At 38.8% G+C, this 23,660-nt stretch overlaps 1 protein-coding gene across 1 annotated transcript in view; it reads left to right on the top strand.

Moving 5' to 3' along the window:
• The window catches only part of LOC129725999 (uncharacterized), a 94,862-nt gene that overhangs the window by 48,502 nt on the left and 22,700 nt on the right, over positions 1-23,660 (top strand). Inside the window, exon 4 of the mRNA XM_055682512.1 lies at positions 21,107-21,843. Coding sequence (XP_055538487.1) covers positions 21,107-21,843 — 737 coding nt within the window. The remainder of the gene's footprint in view (positions 1-21,106; positions 21,844-23,660) is intronic.

The following is a 23,660-nucleotide window of genomic DNA, read 5'->3' as shown; positions in this document are numbered from 1 at the left end:
AATAAAAACAAATGCGATGCATTTTCCCTTTGTGAAACTTGGGTTACTTCAAATATTGATCTCAACTTCCATGATTTTAATATTATTCGCCTTGATCGAGACACCCCATATGGAGGAGTACTTTTAGGGATTAAAAAGTGCTATTCTTGCTATCGTATTAACCTCCCCTCGATTCCAGGCATCGAAGTTGTCGCATGTCAAATGACAATACAAGGTAAAGAGCTTTGTATTGCCTCAATATATATTCCCCCCAGAGCACAGGTTGGGCAACGGCTGCTCTTTGATTTAATAGAACTTCTTCCCTCGCCACGTTTGATTTTGGGAGACTTCAACTCTCATGGCGTGGCTTGGGGTTCCCCATACAATGATAACCGCTCCTCTTTAATCTATAACCTTTGCGATGACTTCGACATGACTATTTTAAACAACGGTGAAATGACACGTATCCCGAAACCTCCAGCGCGCCCAAGCGCTTTGGATCTATCCTTATGTTCGACGTCGCTACGGTTGGATTGCACATGGAAGGTAATCCTCGATCCTCACGGTAGCGACCATCTGCCTATTCTTATTTCAATTACTAACGGGTCAACTCGCATGCGACCAATTGACATTCCGTATGACCTCACACGGAATGTCGATTGGAAGTTATACGAGGAAATGATTTCAAAAGCGGTCGAGTCGATTCAACATCATCCACCACTTGAAGAATACAACCTCCTCGCGGGCTTGATTCTCGACGCCGCGTTGCAAGCCCAAACGAAGAAATATCCCGGCGTAACGATCAAAGAACGGCCTCCCACTCCGTGGTGGGACCAAGAGTGCTCCGATGTCTACACGCAAAGATCCGACGCGTTTAAGGCCTACCAGACGGGAGGTATACCTGGCGACTATTTACGGTATTCGGAGCTTGATACCAAGCTTAAAAGCTTGGCTAAAGCAAAGAAACGTGGATATTGGCGTCGGTTCGTGAACGAGACGTCGAGGGAGACATCGATGAGCACTCTTTGGAACACAGCCCGAAGAATGCGGAATCGCGTAACGGTCAACGAAAGCGAGGAGTCTTCAAGTCGGTGGATATTTGATTTTGCCAGGAAAGTATGTCCGGACTCTGTTCCTGCGCAAAATACTGTTCGCGATGCGTCTCCGGGCCACGACGCGATAGAATCACCTTTTACGATGGCAGAATTTTCAGTTGCCCTCCTGTCCTGTAACAATAACGCGCCTGGATTAGATAGAATCAAATTCAACTTGTTGAAGAATCTACCCGGCAATGCCAAGAGGCGCTTGTTGAACTTGTTCAATAAGTTCCTGGAGCAAAACATTGTACCGCAGGATTGGAGGCAAGTGAAGGTGATCGCCATCCAAAAACCAGGGAAACCAGCTTCTAATCACAACTCTTATAGGCCGATTGCAATGCTATCCTGTATCCGGAAATTGATGGAAAAAATGATACTCCGTCGTTTAGACCACTGGGTCGAATCAAATGGTCTACTATCAGAAACTCAATTTGGCTTCCGCCGTGCCAAGGGGACGAATGATTGTCTTGCGTTGCTTTCAACAGATATTCAGCTGGCGTATGCTCGTAAAGAACAAATGGCGTCTGCGTTCTTGGACATTAAGGGGGCTTTTGATTCCGTTTCTATTGACATTCTTTCGGGTAAACTTCACCGACAAGGATTTTCTCCAATTTTGAACAATTTTTTGCACAATTTGTTGTCCGAAAAGCACATGCATTTTACGCATGGCGATTTGGCAACTTTTCGCATTAGATACATGGGTCTTCCCCAGGGCTCATGTTTAAGCCCCCTTCTTTACAACTTTTATGTAAATAACATCGACGAATGTCTGGCAAATTCATGCACGATAAGACAACTTGCAGACGACAGTGTAATCTCTGTTACAGGAGCCAAAGCTGCCGATTTGCAAGGACCATTGCAAGATACCTTGGACAATTTGTCTGCTTGGGCTTTACAGCTAGGTATCGAATTCTCTCCGGAGAAGACTGAGATAGTAGTTTTTTCTAGGAAGCATGAACCTGCTCAGCTTCAAACACAATTAATGGGTAAAACGATTTCTCAGGTTTTGGTACACAAATATCTTGGTGTCTGGTTCGACTCTAAAGGCACCTGGGGTTGTCACGTGAGGTATCTGATGAAAAAATGTCAACAAAGAGTGAATTTTCTTCGTACAATAACCGGACAATGGTGGGGAGCCCATTCAGGAGACCTTATAAGGCTTTACCAAACAACGATATTGTCTGTTATTGAATACGGGTGTTTCTGCTTCCGCTTCGCAGCAAACACACATTTGATCAAACTGGAGCGAATACAATATCGTTGTTTGCGTATCGCCTTAGGTTGCATGCAGTCGACCCATACGATGAGTTTGGAGGTTTTAGCTGGAGTACTACCATTGAAAAACCGCTTCTGGAGCCTGTCTTCTCGTATTCTAATCAAATGTGAGGTCTTGAACCGTCCCGTGATTGAAAATTTTGAAAGGTTAATCGAACTTCATTCTCAAACCCGTTTTATGACATTGTATTTCAATCACATGTCCCAAAATATTAACCCTTCTTCGAATATTCCTAATCGTGTCGACTTATCAAATACTTCTGATTCTACTGTGTTTTTCGATACATCCATGATAGAAGAAACTCGTGGAATCCCGGATCATTTACGCGTGCAGCAGATCCCTAAAATTTTTTCCAATAAATATCGAAACATCAACTGCGACAATATGTACTACACTGACGGATCACTTCTTGATGGGTCCACTGGCTTCGGTATCTTCAATAACAATTTAACCGTCTCCCATAAGCTCGATAATCCTGCTTCTGTTTACGTCGCAGAATTAGCTGCAATTCAGTACACCCTAGGGATTATCGAAAAAATGCCCACGGACCATTATTTCATCTTTACGGACAGTCTCAGTTCCATTGAGGCTCTCCGATCGATGAAAGATGTTAAGCACTCTCCGTATTTCCTGGGGAAAATACGGGAACATCTGAGTGCTTTATCCGAAAAATCTACTCAGATTACCTTAGCGTGGGTCCCTTCTCACTGCTCGATACCGGGTAATGAGAAAGCGGACTCTTTGGCTAAGGTGGGCGCAACAAACGGTGATATTTATGAAAGACCAATTGCCTTTAATGAATTTTTCGCACTTGTACGTCAGAATACGATCATCAGTTGGCAAAATGCTTGGACCAGAGGGGAATTGGGAAGGTGGTTACATTCCATAATCCCCAAAGTATCGACGAACCCGTGGTTCAAGGGGTTGGATGTAGGTCGGGATTTCATTTGCGTGATGTCCCGGCTTATGTCCAATCACTATAGATTTGACGCGTTCCTCCGTCGTGTTGGGCTCGGGGAAAGTGGTATCTGTGCCTGTGGTGAAGGTTATCACGACATAGAGCATGTGGTTTGGTCATGCCCTGTACACCGTGACGCCAGGTCTAAATTAATAGCTTCCCTGCAGGCCGAGGGTAGACAGCCGGCTGTTCCTGTTCGTGGTGTCTTGGCGAGCCGTGACCTATCCTACATGTCCCTTATATACGTTTTCCTGAAATCCATCCACGCCCCAGTCTAGCCCCGTTCCCCTCCGTCTACACCCAACAAAACGACAAGAACACGTTTGAACCTTAAGCACAAAACCAGCAACCAGACCCCGCACAATAGAACCAGGACCCAAGGACTACGAGCCTCTGTCCCAACTCACGACATCGTGGCTCAGCAGAACGAATCCATACATGCCATTCGACGATTATCAGACGACCATTGAACAACAAAACACTGATTGGAAATCCCATGCTAGTTTTAAGTTAGACTTAATTTCAGCTCGTAGTCGGCAGCGAGGATAAAAAATTTGCTTTAGTTTTTAAGTCATCAGATATAATTGGCGCCGTTAAACATTAAATTGTATTTGTGCCGTGTCAAATAAATGTTATGTGAAGAAAAAAAAAAAATTAACAAAAATCAAGAAGGACTTTGGATCACGCTTCAAATTTGATTGAACTCTCAACACATACAATTTAAGCAAGCTTATGTTCAACTTCTGATCGCAGGAAGAAAGAAAAGCATTTTTTGTTCTGGTGATTGGTACTACGCATTCGTCTCAGCTTTCGCAACTCAGTTGTACCTCAAGCAGGCAAGAGAGGGGCCTACGAATAGGCACGTTAAGTAACAGCTATTGCGCAATATGTCTGCAAAAACTTTCAGCCATATCGTCCACGCCATCCGAAGCCAGTATTGTGGTCCAATCGGAGTTGAACAAGTATTCCAGTAGAGCCTCGAAGTCGACTTATGGGAATATTTTGGTTTCAACATCAGCAGGAAAAGAAACGGACACAATCAGAGGCGGGTGGTGGACATCAATACAAAGCAGCGGTATAGATATTTCGTTATTATCAACTAAAACGCTTGCTAAATTAGCGAAGACCAAGTCAAGCATTCTACCAAGTTATCATTATTACCTCGTTGGTCATCAGTGAAAATTGATGAAACGTTTCAAGGTCGAATTTCCACGAATAATGTATCAATCAAATGCGAGCATGCCTGGCACCGACTTCGTGAGTAGACATCAATCGCTTGCTGTGATATCCACTATATCAACCTCAAAAACATTGACATAATCTTCCCGTCCCAATAGATCAACTAATGTTTGCTTCCATGAACCTGGACGAAGGTAAAGCTTTTTCTTGCCTCCTTGCCGTTTAGAAGCAGATACAGTCAAACCTGTTTTTGTGCGAGGGATAGGGACCGCACAAAAAAAATCGCATAAAAAAAATTCATTTGAAACTTCACGTGCAGTTACAAAACAATATTTCCACAGCATTATTGAAAAAAAAAAAAACTGCGGTGGTTAGGGACCGCATGAAAAAAAATATCAATTAAAAATAACTCGAAAGTTTTTTCTGATTTAGAATACCTATGAGAACAATTTTAAAACATCGGATTGATAAACGAAACTTTTTTAAACATGCTAATCCTTTCAACCGCTTTCCTTCGTAGGCAAGCAATTCGTGACTTTTCCTACGTAAAACTGGCTCGAATAGTAATTTTTGGACGCAACACTTCTGTAATGCGTTGGAATTCATTCCAAGAATCGCAAAAACTAAATGGCTGAAAATGTTGTCGGAAGTGGTCCTTTTTCATATACCGCACACGCAAAAGTTCAAGCTTTAATCATCCAATGTGTCCTTTCAATTCGCACAGAATTTGCTCTGAGTTCGCACAACCAATGCGTGATACGCATAACGCAATAGTTGTACAAGGAATACATTGACAGAGATCAAAATCAGAATATGTATCATATACACAAAAATCGTAATGTCTCGGTAAACTTCGGCTTCGGGCGAACGATCAGTTTCGAGGCGCTCAAAAAACCGTTCTATACTTTCGCGAGCCGGTGCGTATCAACGGCTCGTGCATCCCTAAAAATCGTCAGCAACCGAAACAGCCAATGGCGAGCCTTGTTGCCGCGGAAGTTATTGACGCTGGTGCCAGTAACGCAGAACCGAATGCATGTGAATGAAACCAGAGTCATAATTAAATACAAAATGTTTTGGACTAATCTCATGTTTTTGTTTATTGTTAATGATTGAATGATGTTTTCAAATGACCTGATTCATGAAAGTGAATCGATCAGACAATAATTTTTTCATTGGAGTCAGTACCCAACTTATCAGTATTGATTGCTGGTTGCACTGTTTTAACGATGCCAACCTTCTGAACATCGGCTAATGCTTTATAAGTGTAGTGGTTTGGAGCTGCGCAATACATTCAAAATACGCTAGAGCATCAAATGCGTTATGCCCAACGCACATGCGTTGTACTGGCTCCAATTTTAATCAGTAAATGCGCTAATTTCGCTCATAAATGATATGGTTACGCACACTTCGACTCTAGAGTACCAAGAATTGTAATGACCGTATCTTGACAGAAAATAGTTTGTTTTGACTACTTTTTTCAATAAAATGTTGCTTTTTTAATACACTTTCAATTTGGCATATCAAAAAATATATCAAAAAATTGCAGAAGACGACGAAAAATGAAGGTATGTTTTTGACAACCGTTTTTCAAAAACATTTAATAATCGATTTCTAAAAAAGGAACATTGCACTTGATGAAGAGAAACTGTTTCTCCATATTCCGTCAGATATAATTCTTGAAATGAACCTCATTTTTGTCTACGAAAACCACATTGTTTTACTTCCTTTTTTATAATTTTAAATAAATTCTACAAATAGTTAAGCATTGGGAATAAGTGTCTTGAAAAAATAAGTCCCTGTTGTACTCAGTGGTGCTTTGGCGAACCATTTGAAATTTTACTTTTTTCTTCAAAATGCAATATTCTACACTAACTTTAATTATTCTACAAAGTACTTGTATTTTTCCTAAATTAATTCGAATGTATTTTTAAGTCATGGAAAACCTCGTGACCGGGAAATGGTTAAAATGAAATTACTATTACTTTGAATAAAAGTGAAGACGGTAAGTAAGACAAATAAGAGCAATGTGATAAATATAGGAATAAATCCTCTATTTGAAAATATAAATTATAAAAAATAATAAAAATACAAATCATTGATGGTTGTTTTAATATGAAAATAATATCTAAAAAAGTTAAATTTTGTAATAAAAATGGTTTTCTTTTATTATTTTTACAGTGTAGATATTTTGACGTAGGACTACGTCTTTGTTTTCTATACTAGATTACACTTTGTGAAATCGAAAATGACACTGGCAAATGTTGCGTCAGATTTCAAACGAATATAGCGAGCGAACGACTCAATGCATCTTAGTCATTTATATGCCGGTGGATAGATAAAATGTGTAACAATTTTTTGATATAATGTTCAACCTTGTTGCTTTACTGCTTAATGGTGGAAAAAGGTGGAAAGTTCCAAGGTCAAGCTTTCCCATAAATTTCCCTCGTTATTGGCTTGCTTCCCGAGCATAGATAACAACAACATGGACGAAATAAATTCCACTGCCTACATATTTTGACTCAACAAAGAGTTTTGGTTTGTTCTCTTTCTCTAAGCTGTGTCGCTGCTTTCTCTAAGCATCGTACGCTGCAGGATATTTTGCTGGCACAGCTACTGAAGGGCACAGCGGAGAGCAAATTTTATGCGCGACCAACAAAATATTCAATACTACCGGTGGTGGTGCGATCATCAGCGCTCCATAGCACATATTTCGAGCTGAAGATTATGGAATCGGTTTTTTTTAGAGCTATAAATGCTTGAAGATGAGAGTTATGAGAATTTTCGCAACTACTACTAGTGTAAGATTTTCATGTATTCATGCATCGTTAGTTTTACAATAACGACCATTAAATAAAAACGGTAGTGTTGCCTATGAACAGTTTATCGCAGCATATAATGTATACATTTAGTCCTACGTCACCATTTCATACAACCGCTAGGGCTGTATACCTTGTAGTATTTGAACGACAAAATTATTTCAATGTTCAACACAGGTTTTGCCCTTAGATTTCAAACTGGAAAAATTCAAAAGTTCAAAGCTTTTTAACAATTTCTGTGAAATTAGGTAACCGTAGAACATTGAAGCGCGTTAAAATGCTGCACAGTAATTGCTCGCCGGGTTCTTCGCTTTTATGTTTGCCTACGGGAAAACAGCATTTTAGTCCCTGAAGACTCTACGCATTTCTGCGCTTGCTAAAGGCACCACAATTCACAGGAACGATTGAAAGTAATAATTTTTCATTTATTTCTACAGTTCCGATACCGATCAAATAAATTGTTTCTGGTCTAGTTTTTTGTTTACACTGGTCGACAAATTGCAGAAAAACTGTATTCCAGAAGCCAAACCGGAAAAAAAAGAAATATTATAGCTATTCAACTATCCTATGAACTTTGGTGCCCCTAGCCATTTTCCTTGAAAAAACTTTAATTTTGAACCATACAATTTATAATTTTTTTTCCCTGAAAAACAAAAAAAATGTTATCACTCTACTCAAACAAATGATTCTTTGTCTAAAATATTTTTAATCATCATTGCCCAGCCCGGATGAGACTTTCTCTGCGATGGTATGCTTAGTTTTTTCTTTTTTTTTTTTGCAAACAAAGCAAGCAATTTATCCATTTGAAATATTTTATTAATACTATTTCCACATACACTGGGGTCGCTTTTTACGCGGTTGGTTGTACCGCTATTAAAAGATTAGATTAGATATACCGATAATAAACTTATTAGATACCGCGTACAAATAATCTTTTGAATCGAGTATAAATGATCTGCGTCATTGTAAAAATATCCCGTTTAAAAAAACGTATAAAAATAACCCGCGTTAAAAGCGACTCAAGTGTAAACCATTTTTCAGATATATGTGTGAATTAACTATTCTCTAATCTATCTATACATATAAAAATGCAGTCCGGTCTGTCTGTCTGATCCATATAGGCTTGAAAACTACTGAATCGATCAACGTGAAAATTTGTATGTAGGAGTTTCTGGGGCCGAGGAAGGTTCTTATGATGGTGTGAGACCCCTCCCTCTTCTGGAAGGGAGGCGTTCCATACAAATGAAACACAAATTTCTGCACAACTCAAGAACTAATCAAGCAAATGGAACCAAATTTGGTGTGTTGAGGTTTTTGAGAGCAAAAAATATTTTCATGGTGGTTCGACAACCCTTTCACTTCTGGATGGAAGGGCTCTTACACAAATCAAACACAATTTTATATGGTGGATGGACACTATTCCGTACTCTGGAAGAAGAGGGAGGGCTCCCATACAAATTAAACAGATATTTCAACCGGGTTTTCCGGAAAACCGCCCAAAATGATCGGGTCGATGCACAGGAGCCAAAACTCGACTCCAGACACCACTTTTAAATTTAAGATGGAAACTTTCGGTTTCTAATATTGGTGTTTCCGGAACCAGGATGACGCCCAGAGGCCAGAAATTGTCTCTAAATGCCATTTTGAAATCCAAGATGGCGACTTCCGGTTTCTGAGAACTGCGGAAAGTGGCCAAACACCACCCTATATGGATTTTTCTAAAATCGTAATGATACACAGGAGCTAAAATCGACCTCAGACACCATTTTGAATTATACTTTACTTATATTATACTTCCGGATTCTTAAAAACAGCCAAAAATGACCGATTGTGGTCCAAGCATTTTGCCAACTGATGATCGTATTCTGATGTACAAGTGCGAAAAATTCATTGAAAGCAGTTGGTCTTTCATAAATATCACCGTTTGTTGCGCCCACCCTAGCCAAAGAGTCCGCTTTCTCATTGCCCGGTATCGAGCAGTGAGAAGGGACCCACGCTAAGGTAATCTGAAACGATTTTTCGGATAAAGCACTAAGATGTTCCCGTATTTTCCCCAGGAAATACGGAGAGTGCTTAACATCTTTCATCGATCGGAGAGCCTCAATGGAACTGAGACTGTCCGTAAAGATGAAATAATGGTCCGTGGGCATTTTTTCGATAATCCCTAGGGTGTACTTAATTGCAGCCAATTCTGCGACGTAAACAGAAGCAGGATTATCGAGCTTATGGGAGACGGTTAAATTGTTATTGAAAATACCGAAGCCAGTGGTCCCATCAAGAAGTGATCCGTCAGTGTAGAACATATTGTTGCAGTTGATGTTTCGATATTTATTGAAAAAAAATTTTGGGGATCTGCTGCACGCGTGAATGATCCGGGATTCCACGAGTTTCTTCTATCATGGATGTATCGAAAAACACAGTAGAATCAGAAGTATTTGATAAGTCGACACGATTTGGAATATTCGAAGAAGGGTTAATATTTTGGGACATGTGATGGAAATACAATGTCATAAAACGGGTTTGAGAATTAAGTTCGATTAACCTTTCGAAATTTTCAATCACGGGACGGTTCAAGACCTCACATTTGATAAGAATACGAGAAGACAGGCTCCAGAAGCGGTTTTTCAATGGTAGTACTCCAGCTAAGACCTCCAAACTCATCGTATGGGTCGACTGCATGCAACCTAAGGCGATACGCAAACAACGATATTGTATTCGCTCCAGTTTGATCAGATGTGTGTTTGCTGCGGAACGGAAGCAGAAACACCCGTATTCAATAACAGACAATATCGTTGTTTGGTAAAGCCTTATAAGGTCTCCTGGATGGGCTCCCCACCATTGTCCGGTTATTGTACGAAGAAAATTCACTCTTTGTTGACATTTTTTAATCAGATACCTCACGTGACAACCCCAGGTGCCTTTAGAGTCGAACCAGATACCAAGATATTTGTGTACCAAAACCTGAGAAATCGTTTTACCCATTAATTGTGTTTGAAGCTGAGCAGGTTCATGCTTCCTAGAAAAAACTATTATCTCAGTCTTCTCCGGAGAGAATTCGATACCTAGCTGTAAAGCCCAAGCAGACAAATTGTCCAAGGTATCTTGCAATGGTCCTTGCAAATCGGCAGCTTTGGCTCCTGTAACAGAGATTACACTGTCGTCTGCAAGTTGTCTTATCGTGCATGAATTTGCCAGACATTCGTCGATGTCATTTACATAAAAGTTGTAAAGAAGGGGGCTTAAACATGAGCCCTGGGGGAGTAAGGGTTTGTTCTATGAAACATTTTTTTTCAAAACATTGAGTACATAAAATCAATTTTTTACAGTCAAATCTAAAACGATTACGATTTTTATAGTTTAGACCACTGTGCACTGTGGGTTTTTCAAATAATTTTTTTTCACCAATTGTAAATGTCATGAAATATAATACTTGGAATGTGTAGAAATTATTTCGGAAGTTATTTCATAATATGGTGATTGGAAAACGTGCATTATAATGAGTATTTCATTGTTTTTAAATCACTTTTTTTTGTATTTTATGACTTTCAAAAGGGCATTTCTCAGAAATGTACCGTACGATGATTTTGAAATTTTGACCAGAGATTCAGGACGTCATACCGAATCGAATGGTATACTCAGATCCATTGGTGCATTTTTTTTTCATAATAACGGTCGGAGCACCCTGCTGCGAGTTCCGATGAATTGTTGTTACGGAGCATTCATGGATGCTGACAATCAGCTTATTACGATATCACCATTCCACAAACATAACAAGTAACTGCTGCAAACGGTGACAATCTCCTATGCACCTCACGAGGAAATATAGTTTTAGGTCATCAACATGTATAAGTTTACATCCATCCCCAAGCAAAATACTGACATCATTTAAAAATATTGTAAAAGGCAACGGTCCCAAGTTACTTCCTTGAGGTACACCACTTAAGTTAACGAACGGAGTCGAGATGCACGCTCTAAATTTCACCGGAAGTTATCGATCCCACAGTTATGAACAAAGCCATGCAACTAAGCTATCAGAGGTACCAAGCAGATTAATTTTGCGCAATAGTATACGATGATCAATTCTGTCAAATGTGGCTTTTAAATCCGTATAAACCCTATCCACTTGGCATTTTACGTCGAGTTGGGTAGAATAAGTATGCGTGAATTCCGACAAATTCGTGGTAACCAATAATCCAAGCATTAAGCCATGCCTGTCTGTAGAAATATAACGCTTTATTTCAGTTAGAAAACTTCCATTGACAATAACGCTTTATTTCAGCTAGAAAACTTCCATTGACAATAATTTCGAACATTTTCGATGCAGCCGAGAGATTTGTGATTCTACGATAACTACGAATATAACTTTTATTACCACTTTCAAACACTAGAACTAGAAATGATTGTTTCCATATTTTCGAAAACTAATGCTGTTCGAATGAGCTATTAAAATTTGAGTAGAGTAGTGTAATGAAACTAATGCGGGAATGCATCGACGAAACACAATGGCTGGTCACAGCAGTAGTAATCGATTGCGTGATCTCGAACGTTTCGAGGTTAATAATATCAGCAGGAACATCCACAACAGCTCGTTCAACCTCATGTTCAGAAGCGGTGTTCGGTGCAAACACAGAAGCGAAGAATTTAACAAACTGTTCTCATGTATCAGAATTCGATTTTTCGTCGTTTCGTTAAGAAATGTTGTCGGTGGAATGGCTGAATTTTTCCTCTCACAATTAACAAAAATCAAGAAGGACTTTGGATCACGCTTCAAATTTGATTGAACTCTCAACACATACAATTTAAACAAGCTTATGTTCAACTTCTGATCGCAGGAAGAAAGAAAAGCATTTTTTGTTCTGGTGATTGGTACTACGCATTCGTCTCAGCTTTCGCAACTCAGTTGTACCTCAAGCAGGCAAGAGAGGGGCCTACGAATAGGCACGTTAAGTAACAGCTATTGCGCAATATGTCTGCAAAAACTTTCAGCCATATCGTCCACGCCATCCGAAGCCAGTATTGTGGTCCAATCGGAGTTGAACAAGTATTCCAGTAGAGCCTCGAAGTCGACTTATGGGAATATTTTGGTTTCAACATCAGCAGGAAAAGAAACGGACACAATCAGAGGCGGGTGGTGGACATCAATACAAAGCAGCGGTATAGATATTTCGTTATTATCAACTAAAACGCTTGCTAAATTAGCGAAGACCAAGTCAAGCATTCTACCAAGTTATCATTATTACCTCGTTGGTCATCAGTGAAAATTGATGAAACGTTTCAAGGTCGAATTTCCACGAATAATGTATCAATCAAATGCGAGCATGCCTGGCACCGACTTCGTGAGTAGACATCAATCGCTTGCTGTGATATCCACTATATCAACCTCAAAAACATTGACATAATCTTCCCGTCCCAATAGATCAACTAATGTTTGCTTCCATGAACCTGGACGAAGGTAAAGCTTTTTCTTGCCTCCTTGCCGTTTAGAAGCAGATACAGTCAAACCTGTTTTTGTGCGAGGGATAGGGACCGCACAAAAAAAATCGCATAAAAAAAATTCATTTGAAACTTCACGTGCAGTTACAAAACAATATTTCCACAGCATTATTGAAAAAAAAAAAAAACTGCGGTGGTTAGGGACCGCATGAAAAAAAATATCAATTAAAAATAACTCGAAAGTTTTTTCTGATTTAGAATACCTATGAGAACAATTTTAAAACATCGGATTGATAAACGAAACTTTTTTAAACATGCTAATCCTTTCAACCGCTTTCCTTCGTAGGCAAGCAATTCGTGACTTTTCCTACGTAAAACTGGCTCAAATAGTAATTTTTGGACGCAACACTTCTGTAATGCGTTGGAATTCATTCCAAGAATCGCAAAAACTAAATGGCTGAAAATGTTGTCGGAAGTGGTCCTTTTTCATATACCGCACACGCAAAAGTTCAAGCTTTAATCATCCAATGTGTCCTTTCAATTCGCACAGAATTTGCTCTGAGTTCGCACAACCAATGCGTGATACGCATAACGCAATAGTTGTACAAGGAATACATTGACAGAGATCAAAATCAGAATATGTATCATATACACAAAAATCGTAATGTCTCGGTAAACTTCGGCTTCGGGCGAACGATCAGTTTCGAGGCGCTCAAAAAACCGTTCTATACTTTCGCGAGCCGGTGCGTATCAACGGCTCGTGCATCCCTAAAAATCGTCAGCAACCGAAACAGCCAATGGCGAGCCTTGTTGCCGCGGAAGTTATTGACGCTGGTGCCAGTAACGCAGAACCGAATGCATGTGAATGAAACCAGAGTCATAATTAAATACAAAATGTTTTGGACTAATCTCATGTTTTTGTTTATTGTTAATGATTGAATGATGTTTTCAAATGACCTGATTCATGAAAGTGAATCGATCAGACAATAATTTTTTCATTGGAGTCAGTACCCAACTTATCAGTATTGATTGCTGGTTGCACTGTTTTAACGATGCCAACCTTCTGAACATCGGCTAATGCTTTATAAGTGTAGTGGTTTGGAGCTGCGCAATACATTCAAAATACGCTAGAGCATCAAATGCGTTATGCCCAACGCACATGCGTTGTACTGGCTCCAATTTCAATCAGTAAATGCGCTAATTTCGCTCATAAATGATATGGTTACGCACACTCCAACTTTTGCGTGCACAAAATAAATTTCACACAAAAAAGAGTCGCACAAAAACAGGTTTGACTGTATCAGTACATGCCGCACACTCAGTTACGCAATTACGCTGATGCGTGTTGCATATTGTGCATATCGCATTTGTGCGGCCGGAGGATAGCAAAGTTTTGTACGTGTCGAATCGAGACAAATAGTAGGAGGGGCAGCGCACTTTCAGGCACGCAACAATATATCACTGTGTTGCAAATTATTGCATATTACGTGATTACCATTGAATGGATCGAATGACGAAGGTTGGCATATCTTTGTGATACTAAATCAGTGAAAAGTTGAGTTGAATTACTTTTCCCACAAACTGGTAAATGTAGGAAAGTCTTTTTATGCGGCATTTTTGCACTGCAGTTGTCAGACAGCCAGAGCTTCCAATGATGCTGCTTTGGAATCGGTGAGTGAGCCAACCTCCACAAGACGATTAAATATTAAAGAAAGCTTACTTTTTACCAAATTGTACTCAATTTGGATATCTTTTTGCATATTGAAGAAAATTATACAGTCAATGAAAGAAGTTCATCAATGTAGAGGGAATATTTTTTCTTCTAAATTTGGATGTTGCAAATAAATAATCGAAATAGACTCAAATTGAAATATAAAATTTTCGTAGTTTTACTTCAACTATGCGGTCGTGTCTTCTGTTCATTATACACAGACTTCGCAGCCAACTATTAAGTATACAGGACAATTGCGGGGCCAGCGCTACGATCCAACTGACACTAACAGTCTCTCTCGAGCCAAGACTCGAAACTACGACAACTGGCTTGTTAGGCCAGTTTTGTACTTCGAGACCAGCTGGGAGGGCATTACTTCATACCTCTCGGCTAATCCGAGAGGTACTTAACCTAAGCTCATCGTGACTCTAGAGTACCAAGAATTGTAATGACCGTATCTTGACAGAAAATAGTTTGTTTTGACTACTTTTTTCAATAAAATGTTGCTTTTTTAATACACTTTCAATTTGGCATATCAAAAAATATATCAAAAAATTGCAGAAGACGACGAAAAATGAAGGTATGTTTTTGACAACCGTTTTTCAAAAACATTTAATAATCGATTTCTAAAAAAGGAACATTGCACTTGATGAAGAGAAACTGTTTCTCCATATTCCGTCAGATATAATTCTTGAAATGAACCTCATTTTTGTCTACGAAAACCACATTGTTTTACTTCCTTTTTTATAATTTTAAATAAATTCTACAAATAGTTAAGCATTGGGAATAAGTGTCTTGAAAAAATAAGTCCCTGTTGTACTCAGTGGTGCTTTGGCGAACCATTTGAAATTTTACTTTTTTCTTCAAAATGCAATATTCTACACTAACTTTAATTATTCTACAAAGTACTTGTATTTTTCCTAAATTAATTCGAATGTATTTTTAAGTCATGGAAAACCTCGTGACCGGGAAATGGTTAAAATGAAATTACTATTACTTTGAATAAAAGTGAAGACGGTAAGTAAGACAAATAAGAGCAATGTGATAAGTATAGGAATAAATCCTCTATTTGAAAATATAAATTATAAAAAATAATAAAAATACAAATCATTGATGGTTGTTTTAATATGAAAATAATATCTAAAAAAGTTAAATTTTGTAATAAAAATGGTTTTCTTTTATTATTTTTACAGTGTAGATATTTTGACGTAGGACTACGTCTTTGTTTTCTATACTAGATTACACTTTGTGAAATCGAAAATGACACTGGCAAATGTTGCGTCAGATTTCAAACAATTATAGCGAGCGAACGACTTAATGCATCTTAGTCATTTATATGTCGGTGGATAGATAAAATGTGTAACAATTTTTTAATATAATGTTCAACCTTGTTGCTTTACTGCTTAATGGTGGAAAAAGGTGAAAAGTTCCAAGGTCAAGCTTTCCCATATATTTCCCTCGTTATTGGCTTGCTTCCCGAGCACAGATAACAACAACATGGACGAAATAAATTCCACTGCCTACATATTTTGACTCAACAAAGAGTTTTGGTTTGTTCTCTTTCTCTAAGCTGTGTCGCTGCTTTCTCTAAGCATCGTACGCTGCAGGATATTTTGCTGGCACAGCTACTGAAGGGCACAGCGGAGAGCAAATTTTATGCGCGACCAACAAAATATTCAATACTACCGGTGGTGGTGCGATCATCAGCGCTCCATAGCACATATTTCGAGCTGAAGATTATGGAATCGGTTTTTTTTAGAGCTATAGATGCTTGAAGATGAGAGTTATGAGAATTTTCGCAACTACTACTAGTGTAAGATTTTCATGTATTCATGCATCGTTAGTTTTACAATAACGACCATTAAATAAAAACGGTAGTGTTGCCTATGAACAGTTTATCGCAGCATATAATGTATACATTTAGTCCTACGTCACCATTTCATACAACCGCTAGGGCTGTATACCTTGTAGTATTTGAACGACAAAATTATTTCAATGTTCAACACAGGTTTTGCCCTTAGATTTCAAACTGGAAAAATTCAAAAGTTCAAAGCTTTTTAACAATTTCTGTGAAATTAGGTAACCGTAGAACATTGAAGCGCGTTAAGTGCTGCACAGTAATTGCTCGCCGGGTTCTTCGCTTTTATGTTTGCCTACGGGAAAACAGCATTTTAGTCCCTGAAGACTCTACGCACTTCTGCGCTTGCTAAAGGCACCACAATATTCAGGAACGATTGAAAGTAATAATTTTTCATTTATTTCTACAGTTCCGATACCGATCAAATAAATTGTTTCTGGTCTAGTTTTTTGTTTACACTGGTCGACAAATTGCAGAAAAACTGTATTCCAGAAGCTCAAACCGGAAAAAAAAGAAATATTATAGCTATTCAACTATCCTATGAACTTTGGTGCCCCTAGCCATTTTCCTTGAAAAAACTTTAATTTTGAACCATACAATTTATAATTTTTTTTCCCTGAAAAACAAAAAAAATGTTATCACTCTACTCAAACAAATGATTCTTTGTCTAAAATATTTTTAATCATCATTGCCCAGCCCGGATGAGACTTTCTCTGCGATGGTATGCTTAGTTTTTTCTTTTTTTTTTTTGCAAACAAAGCAAGCAATTTATCCATTTGAAATATTTTATCAATACTATTTCCACATACACTGGGGTCGCTTTTTACGCGGTTGGTTGTACCGCTATTAAAAGATTAGATTAGATATACCGATAATAAACTTATTAGATACCGCGTACAAATAATCTTTTGAATCGAGTATAAATGATCTGCGTCATTGTAAAAATATCCCGTTTAAAAAAACGTATAAAAATAACCCGCGTAAAAAGCGACTCAAGTGTAAACCATTTTTCAGATATATGTGTGAATTAACTATTCTCTAATCTATCTATACATATAAAAATGCAGTCCGGTCTGTCTGTCTGATCCATATAGGCTTGAAAACTACTGAATCGATCAACGTGAAAATTTGTATGTAGGAGTTTCTGGGGCCGAGGAAGGTTCTTATGATGGTGTGAGACCCCTCCCTCTTCTGGAAGGGAGGCGTTCCATACAAATGAAACACAAATTTCTGCACAACTCAAGAACTAATCAAGCAAATGGAACCAAATTTGGTGTGTTGAGGTTTTTGAGAGCAAAAAATATTTTCATGGTGGTTCGACAACCCTTTCACTTCTGGATGGAAGGGCTCTTACACAAATCAAACACAATTTTATATGGTGGATGGACACTATTCCGTACTCTGGAAGAAGAGGGAGGGCTCCCATACAAATTAAACAGATATTTCAACCGGGTTTTCCGGAAAACCGCCTAAAATGATCGGATCGATGCATAGGAGCCAAAACTCGACTCCAGACACCACTTTTAAATTTAAAATGGAAACTTTCGGTTTCTAATATTGGTGTTTCCGGAACCAGGATGACGCCCAGAGGCCAGAAATTGTCTCTAAATGCCATTTTGAAATCCAAGATGGCGACTTCCGGTTTCTGAGAACTGCGGAAAGTGGCCAAACACCACCCTATATGGATTTTTCTAAAATCGTAATGATACACAGGAGCTAAAATCGACCTCAGACACCATTTTGAATTATACTTTACTTATATTATACTTCCGGATTCTTAAAAACAGCCAAAAATGACCGATTTCCACCCAATATGATAATATCCGGATCTATAATGATACCAAAATTGACCACAGACGCCATTTTGAACTCTAAGATGGAGACTCCCGGTTACTGGAAAATAGCCGGAAATGACCAAATACTACCCAATATAAGTGTTTCATCAACCAGAATGACGCTCAGAGGCCCAAAATTGTCTTCAAATGCCATTTTGAAATCCAAGATGGCGACTTCCGGTTTCTGAAAAACAGCGCAGAGTGACCAAATACCACCAAATACCGGAATCGTAATGATGCACTGTAGCCACAAATCGACAGCAGACAACATTTTGAATTGTGAGATGGCAACTTCCGGTTTCTGGAAAACAGCCCAGAATGGTCGATTTACACTAAATATGCGTATCTCCGGTACCAGAATTGTGCACAGTAGCTAGAAATCGAAGCTAGAAATCGACCTAAAGTGACCAAATACCACCCAATATGAGTATCTCCGGAACCGGAATGATGCAAGGAGCTAAAAATTGACCTCAGGCACCGTTATGAATTCTAAAATGACAACTTCCGGTTTCTGGAAACAGCTAAAAATGTCCGATTTCCATCCAATATGAGTATCTCCGGAGCCAGAATGATACACAGGAGCTAAAATCGACCACAGACACCATTTTGAATTCTATGATCGCGACTTCCGGTTTCTAGAAAACAGCCGAAAATGACCAGATAACACCCAATATGGGTGTTTCTTAAACCAGGATGACGCTCAGAGACCAGAAATTGTCTTTAAATGCCATTTTGTTATCCAAGATAGCGACTTCCTGTTTCTCAAAAACAGCCTAAGGTGACCAAGTACCTTCCAATATGAGTATGTCCGGAACCAGGATGATATAAGGAGCTAAAAATTGATCTCAGACACCATTTTGAATTGTGAGATGTCAACTTCTAGGAAACAGCCGAAAATGATCGAAAACTACTTAATATGGATATTTCCTTAATCGAGATGAAGGCATTGACCCTGGGCACCATTTTGAATTTTAAGATAACAGCTTGCATTTTCTGGAAAATAACCAAAATAACTGAATACTACCGTGGGTCTTTCCGGAATCAGATTGATGCCAGAAAAACAGCTGAATAGAGGTGATGCACAGAAGCCACAAGTCAAGGGTGTTGTCATTCCGATTAAACCAATCATATCAAACGATTTATCTTTTGACCTCAATTATATCCTATGGCCGATTCGTCGTGCATTTGCAGACTATAAACAAATCGCAAGGAATCAATGAATTTGGAATGTTCAAAATTATTTAATTAAACACAAAAGTGGGCGGAACGAAATTTGCCGGGTCAGCTAGTAATGCTTATAAAAATTCACAAAAATTAAAGATAAATTGTAAAATAAAAAAAAACATTTTTAGAAATAAATTAATAGAGAATTTTTCGATTTCATAAGCGGATATTTTTTGCGAAAATCGATATTTTACTGTTGGTGTTTGAAACGAGAAAGAAATTTATTTGAGCATTGTTGAAAATACCCATAGAACCCATTTCAAATATCTGTCAATTTCATCAACTATTTTTGCACTTATCGTTGTAGTAATCTTATAATCATGGAAAGTGTTTTTAGCAAAAACATTAATTTTGAAGTCATTTCGATTGGATTTGTTGTCTTTATCATGTTCTCCAAATACAACCTTTCTTGTTTCGTCATGTTTGTGTAAACTTTGCCATAAGCTAGTTCGCCTTTTACCAAACACAGTTACTTTTTTAACTCCTTGTCTTCGCTGCTATCACCAGCCCCTGTTTTTGCTTACGTATTGCTCTGGCCATAGTAAATTTATCACCTCAAACTAGTTTTTCTGACGTTATGTAAATCATGTTTTGATACCGTAAACCACACATGGAAATGTCAACAGTCTGCTCACATAAATAATATTGCGGATGCCCGAAGGCACACCGAAGGATCTCAGAGGCACACCGAAGGAAGAGATTGAATAAATATACAGTATGTATTACTGGGAGCATAGAAACACCGGTTTTGATTGTTTTTATCTGGTCCTAATGAACCGTTCGGACATTTCATGATAAATTTAAAGCAAATCAGTGCTCTCACGCGACCCGCGTGGAAACGGAGGCAATGAAAACGCCAATCGTTTCGCTGAATATGCAGACTAGCTTTTTGTCTCCAAACAAGCACGCAAACTAACAAGCGTAACCAAATCTGGCACTTTTTGGGCTCATGACGGCGATACCATCGCTGCGCCTGGGCGATGATGATACAGATACGCGTCGTGAAATCAAATTAAAATATCATCGCACCATGTCTAGACGCTGCGTCGCTCCGGTTAGTTCCTTACTGCCGCGATTAGTGCCAATTATTCTTCTATATTACAGTCTAGATCTCGCCAATGATCTCATTAATATTTTAGCAATCGGCCACAGTCGAACCAGTCAAGCTTCCTAATGTTTACATTTCTAACGATTCAGCTAATTGGGTTGCTTTTAAAAGCTCCAAATGTTTTGTTAAACATGTTTTTCAATTCACAAGAAATAGCTATATTTTAGGTGTTTTATATCAATGCTACGGCACGTTTTGTCGCTCAGTTATGTTTATCTCCGACCTGATTGATGTTGGCCTTGGATGAAACAAGCCTTCCGAGAAGGAAAGATTGCTCTGGTGTAAAGCATTTAGCAGTGATTACGTTGCGATTTTGCATATTTTTTGAAAGGACATCCTACATTTAGGAAATGGTTTCAAATGCAAGTACACACAATGGCTGTGCATGAAGCTATTGAATCTAGTACAACTACCACTGATGAATTTAAACTAGCTAGGATCGTTCGAGGAACGAAGAAATGGGTTTAGCACCCTACATACAGGGACACTGCATCGAGTTCCAGTTTTGTCCAGTCATGAATAAATTTTAATTATTGTCAATCCGTTGCCCATTTTCGATCTTGACTTACTGGACACTAATTTATTCAAATTTCCTGCTCACATTTCACTGCTTCTTCTCTGTCTCTCCCTAGGATACTACGCTGACGTGGAGGCCCGCTGTCAGGTATTCCGGGTGTGCGCCAACACGGACGACACCGGCAGTGGTTTTGCCTTTCTCTGCCCGAACGGGACCTTGTTCAATCAAAAGTACTTTGTCTGCGACTGGTACATGAACGTACGCTGCGAGGAAAGTGAAAATTACTACGACATGAATGAGCAACTGGGCAAAAGCACTGCCGAGTTTGGCCAAATGATGGGAGCCGTGATGTCGATGGTTAGCTTCCCGATGGTGTCTTCCCTGCTGGGTGATGGCAAATTTGACAGCAATGGGAGAAAGTCTCTACTGAAGAACGACTATGTGAATCGTCAGAGTGACGGTGATGGTAAAGGTGGCACGGCAAAGCCGTGGGACCAAACTCAGTACACCCGGCAGCGGCAGCAGTCCGCAGGAGGGAAACCACATACTGGCGAACGAAACGGCGAAGACGAAGGGTACCAATCAAAATTCAATCAGGGAAGCACTTACGGAGAAAATGCAGCTGGAAAGGCCGGGTACGTGTCGACAGGCGTGCCCGAGCAAGTGTATGTTTCCAGTCTTGGAACGCTTTCCACTGATCCACAATCCGGGTTTGATCCTGCCAGGTCTACGTTTCTTATTCCTCCTACGATGGGATATAATGCGGTTCCGCCTCAGCTGAATGGAGACTTTCCTTCTTTGAACTTGCAGCAGCAGCTGCAGCAGAAAAAGCACCATTATTCCAACGAAGAGGTAAGACACTCTATTTCCGTCCTAGAGCTAACTAATAACAAACCGAAATAGTTGAGTGTTCATTGTTATCTCTTCAAATATTTGCGTTCCTGATCCTGTTGTAGCTTGTAGGGGTAGCAACGATAAACTTCGACTGACTTGTCACAGCATTCACGCTAGGGCTGCCACTCTGGTAGAGACGGCGAATGATAGTTGCATATGTAAAGACGTGTATGTGTATGCTTCTTCGTCCCACCAAAATACTCCCAAGGATGTCTTCCTGAAAAGTGTCTTCTTGCGTTTTGTTTAATTTGCAGAGAGATGGCTCCTTAGTGGAGAGATGGTTCATTCTACTAACTAATTTACTTCCAACCAGACACGCGGTGCGATGTCTGCTGGCGCTGGCTGGGAATTGGGTTTTGGGTCAGTTTTTATTACAGATTTTTTTTTTGCATAACTAAGTACATGATTGTGCAAAGGTTTAGAATGATTTCGCCAAACGTATACATTTATATCTTCATCCTGTTCATATCAAAACTGATAAGTTTTTTATATATAACATCTTATGAAGCTTTAGTTCACCTAAATTTCACTGAAAAGCAATTTATTAAGCTGTAAATCAACAAAATTAAACAGTGGTATAATTCTTGTAGGAGAAAAATATTCAACCACAAAAAAATGAAAACTCGTTTATAACAGCAACAAATAAAGGTGCCGCCACACGGACGCTAATTCCCTTAGTTTCTAAGTCTTAGTTGATTTAAAAAGCATTTTTTCATCACTGAATAGTGGGTTATGAACTATTCGGGCATGACGGAGTAGTTCAGGGTCTCTATGTTATAGTTTTTGACAGTACAATCCTGCGTTATGATGAAAAAAAAATGTTTTTTACAATCAACTACGACTTAGAAACTAAGGAAATTAGCGTCCGTGTGGCGGCACCTTAACAATAGTCCGAGGCAGTAGCGTAGCTGGAAATTCTGCCCCGGGGGAGGGTTTTGATGAAAAAATGCGAATTATAAGAGTTTTGAAGATGCAGGCAGGTTTTGAGACAGGGAGTAACCTAAATCAATTACTATCATGCTGCAAAGCAGCATTAGAAATACTACAAGGTATACAGCCCTAGGGTTGTATGAAATGGTGACGTGGGACAAACACTGTGATTAGGGGATTTTTGTTATAAAATATACAGAGTCTGCAGACAGAATCAATGTGTTTGCTCAGTGACTGTACGTATTTTTATTTCCAGCCTTCCCCGGAAATCAATTTTAAAATATATTCAACAACACTCGGAAGAATAACGTTTATATTTGGCGATATTGTGCCTGTAGTATTTTTTTTGTGCAACAACATGTATTTGACAAGGCACAAGCATATCGTGCTTGTTGAAGAAGCACCAAGAATTTCTCGTAATGCGTTAAAGTGAGAATTAACTCTATATCTTCAAAAACCAAATCCAATAATACCTACGTTATCGTAATGAATGGTTTTGTCTTATTCAACTTCGATTGAATCAAATCTATCTTACTTTCAAAATATTATGGAAGCCTTTACAAAGGTTCATTAATCAGCAAACAGAAGAAGATATGTTAAACAAAATTATTAGAAAGTTCCAGCAAAAAATCGTAGCAATCAACAATTCCATTTTTGTTTTTTGCTTGACATTTTTTTCATTTGCCTACAACTACATTCGCTGTATTACGAAGACAGCTAATATACGTTTATTATGGAAAAGCTTAGAATAATAATATATCATCTAACAATTTTGAAATATAAAAAGAGATTATGAATGAATCTTAATATATAAACCAAAAATTCACAAATTCACATTCGCAGGC

The sequence above is a fragment of the Wyeomyia smithii genome, chromosome 2 (genome assembly GCF_029784165.1).
Source record: "Wyeomyia smithii strain HCP4-BCI-WySm-NY-G18 chromosome 2, ASM2978416v1, whole genome shotgun sequence".
Lineage (NCBI taxonomy): Eukaryota > Metazoa > Arthropoda > Insecta > Diptera > Culicidae > Wyeomyia > Wyeomyia smithii.
Note: the sequence above shows the minus strand (reverse complement) of the source record. Positions and strands in the feature narration are given on the sequence as shown.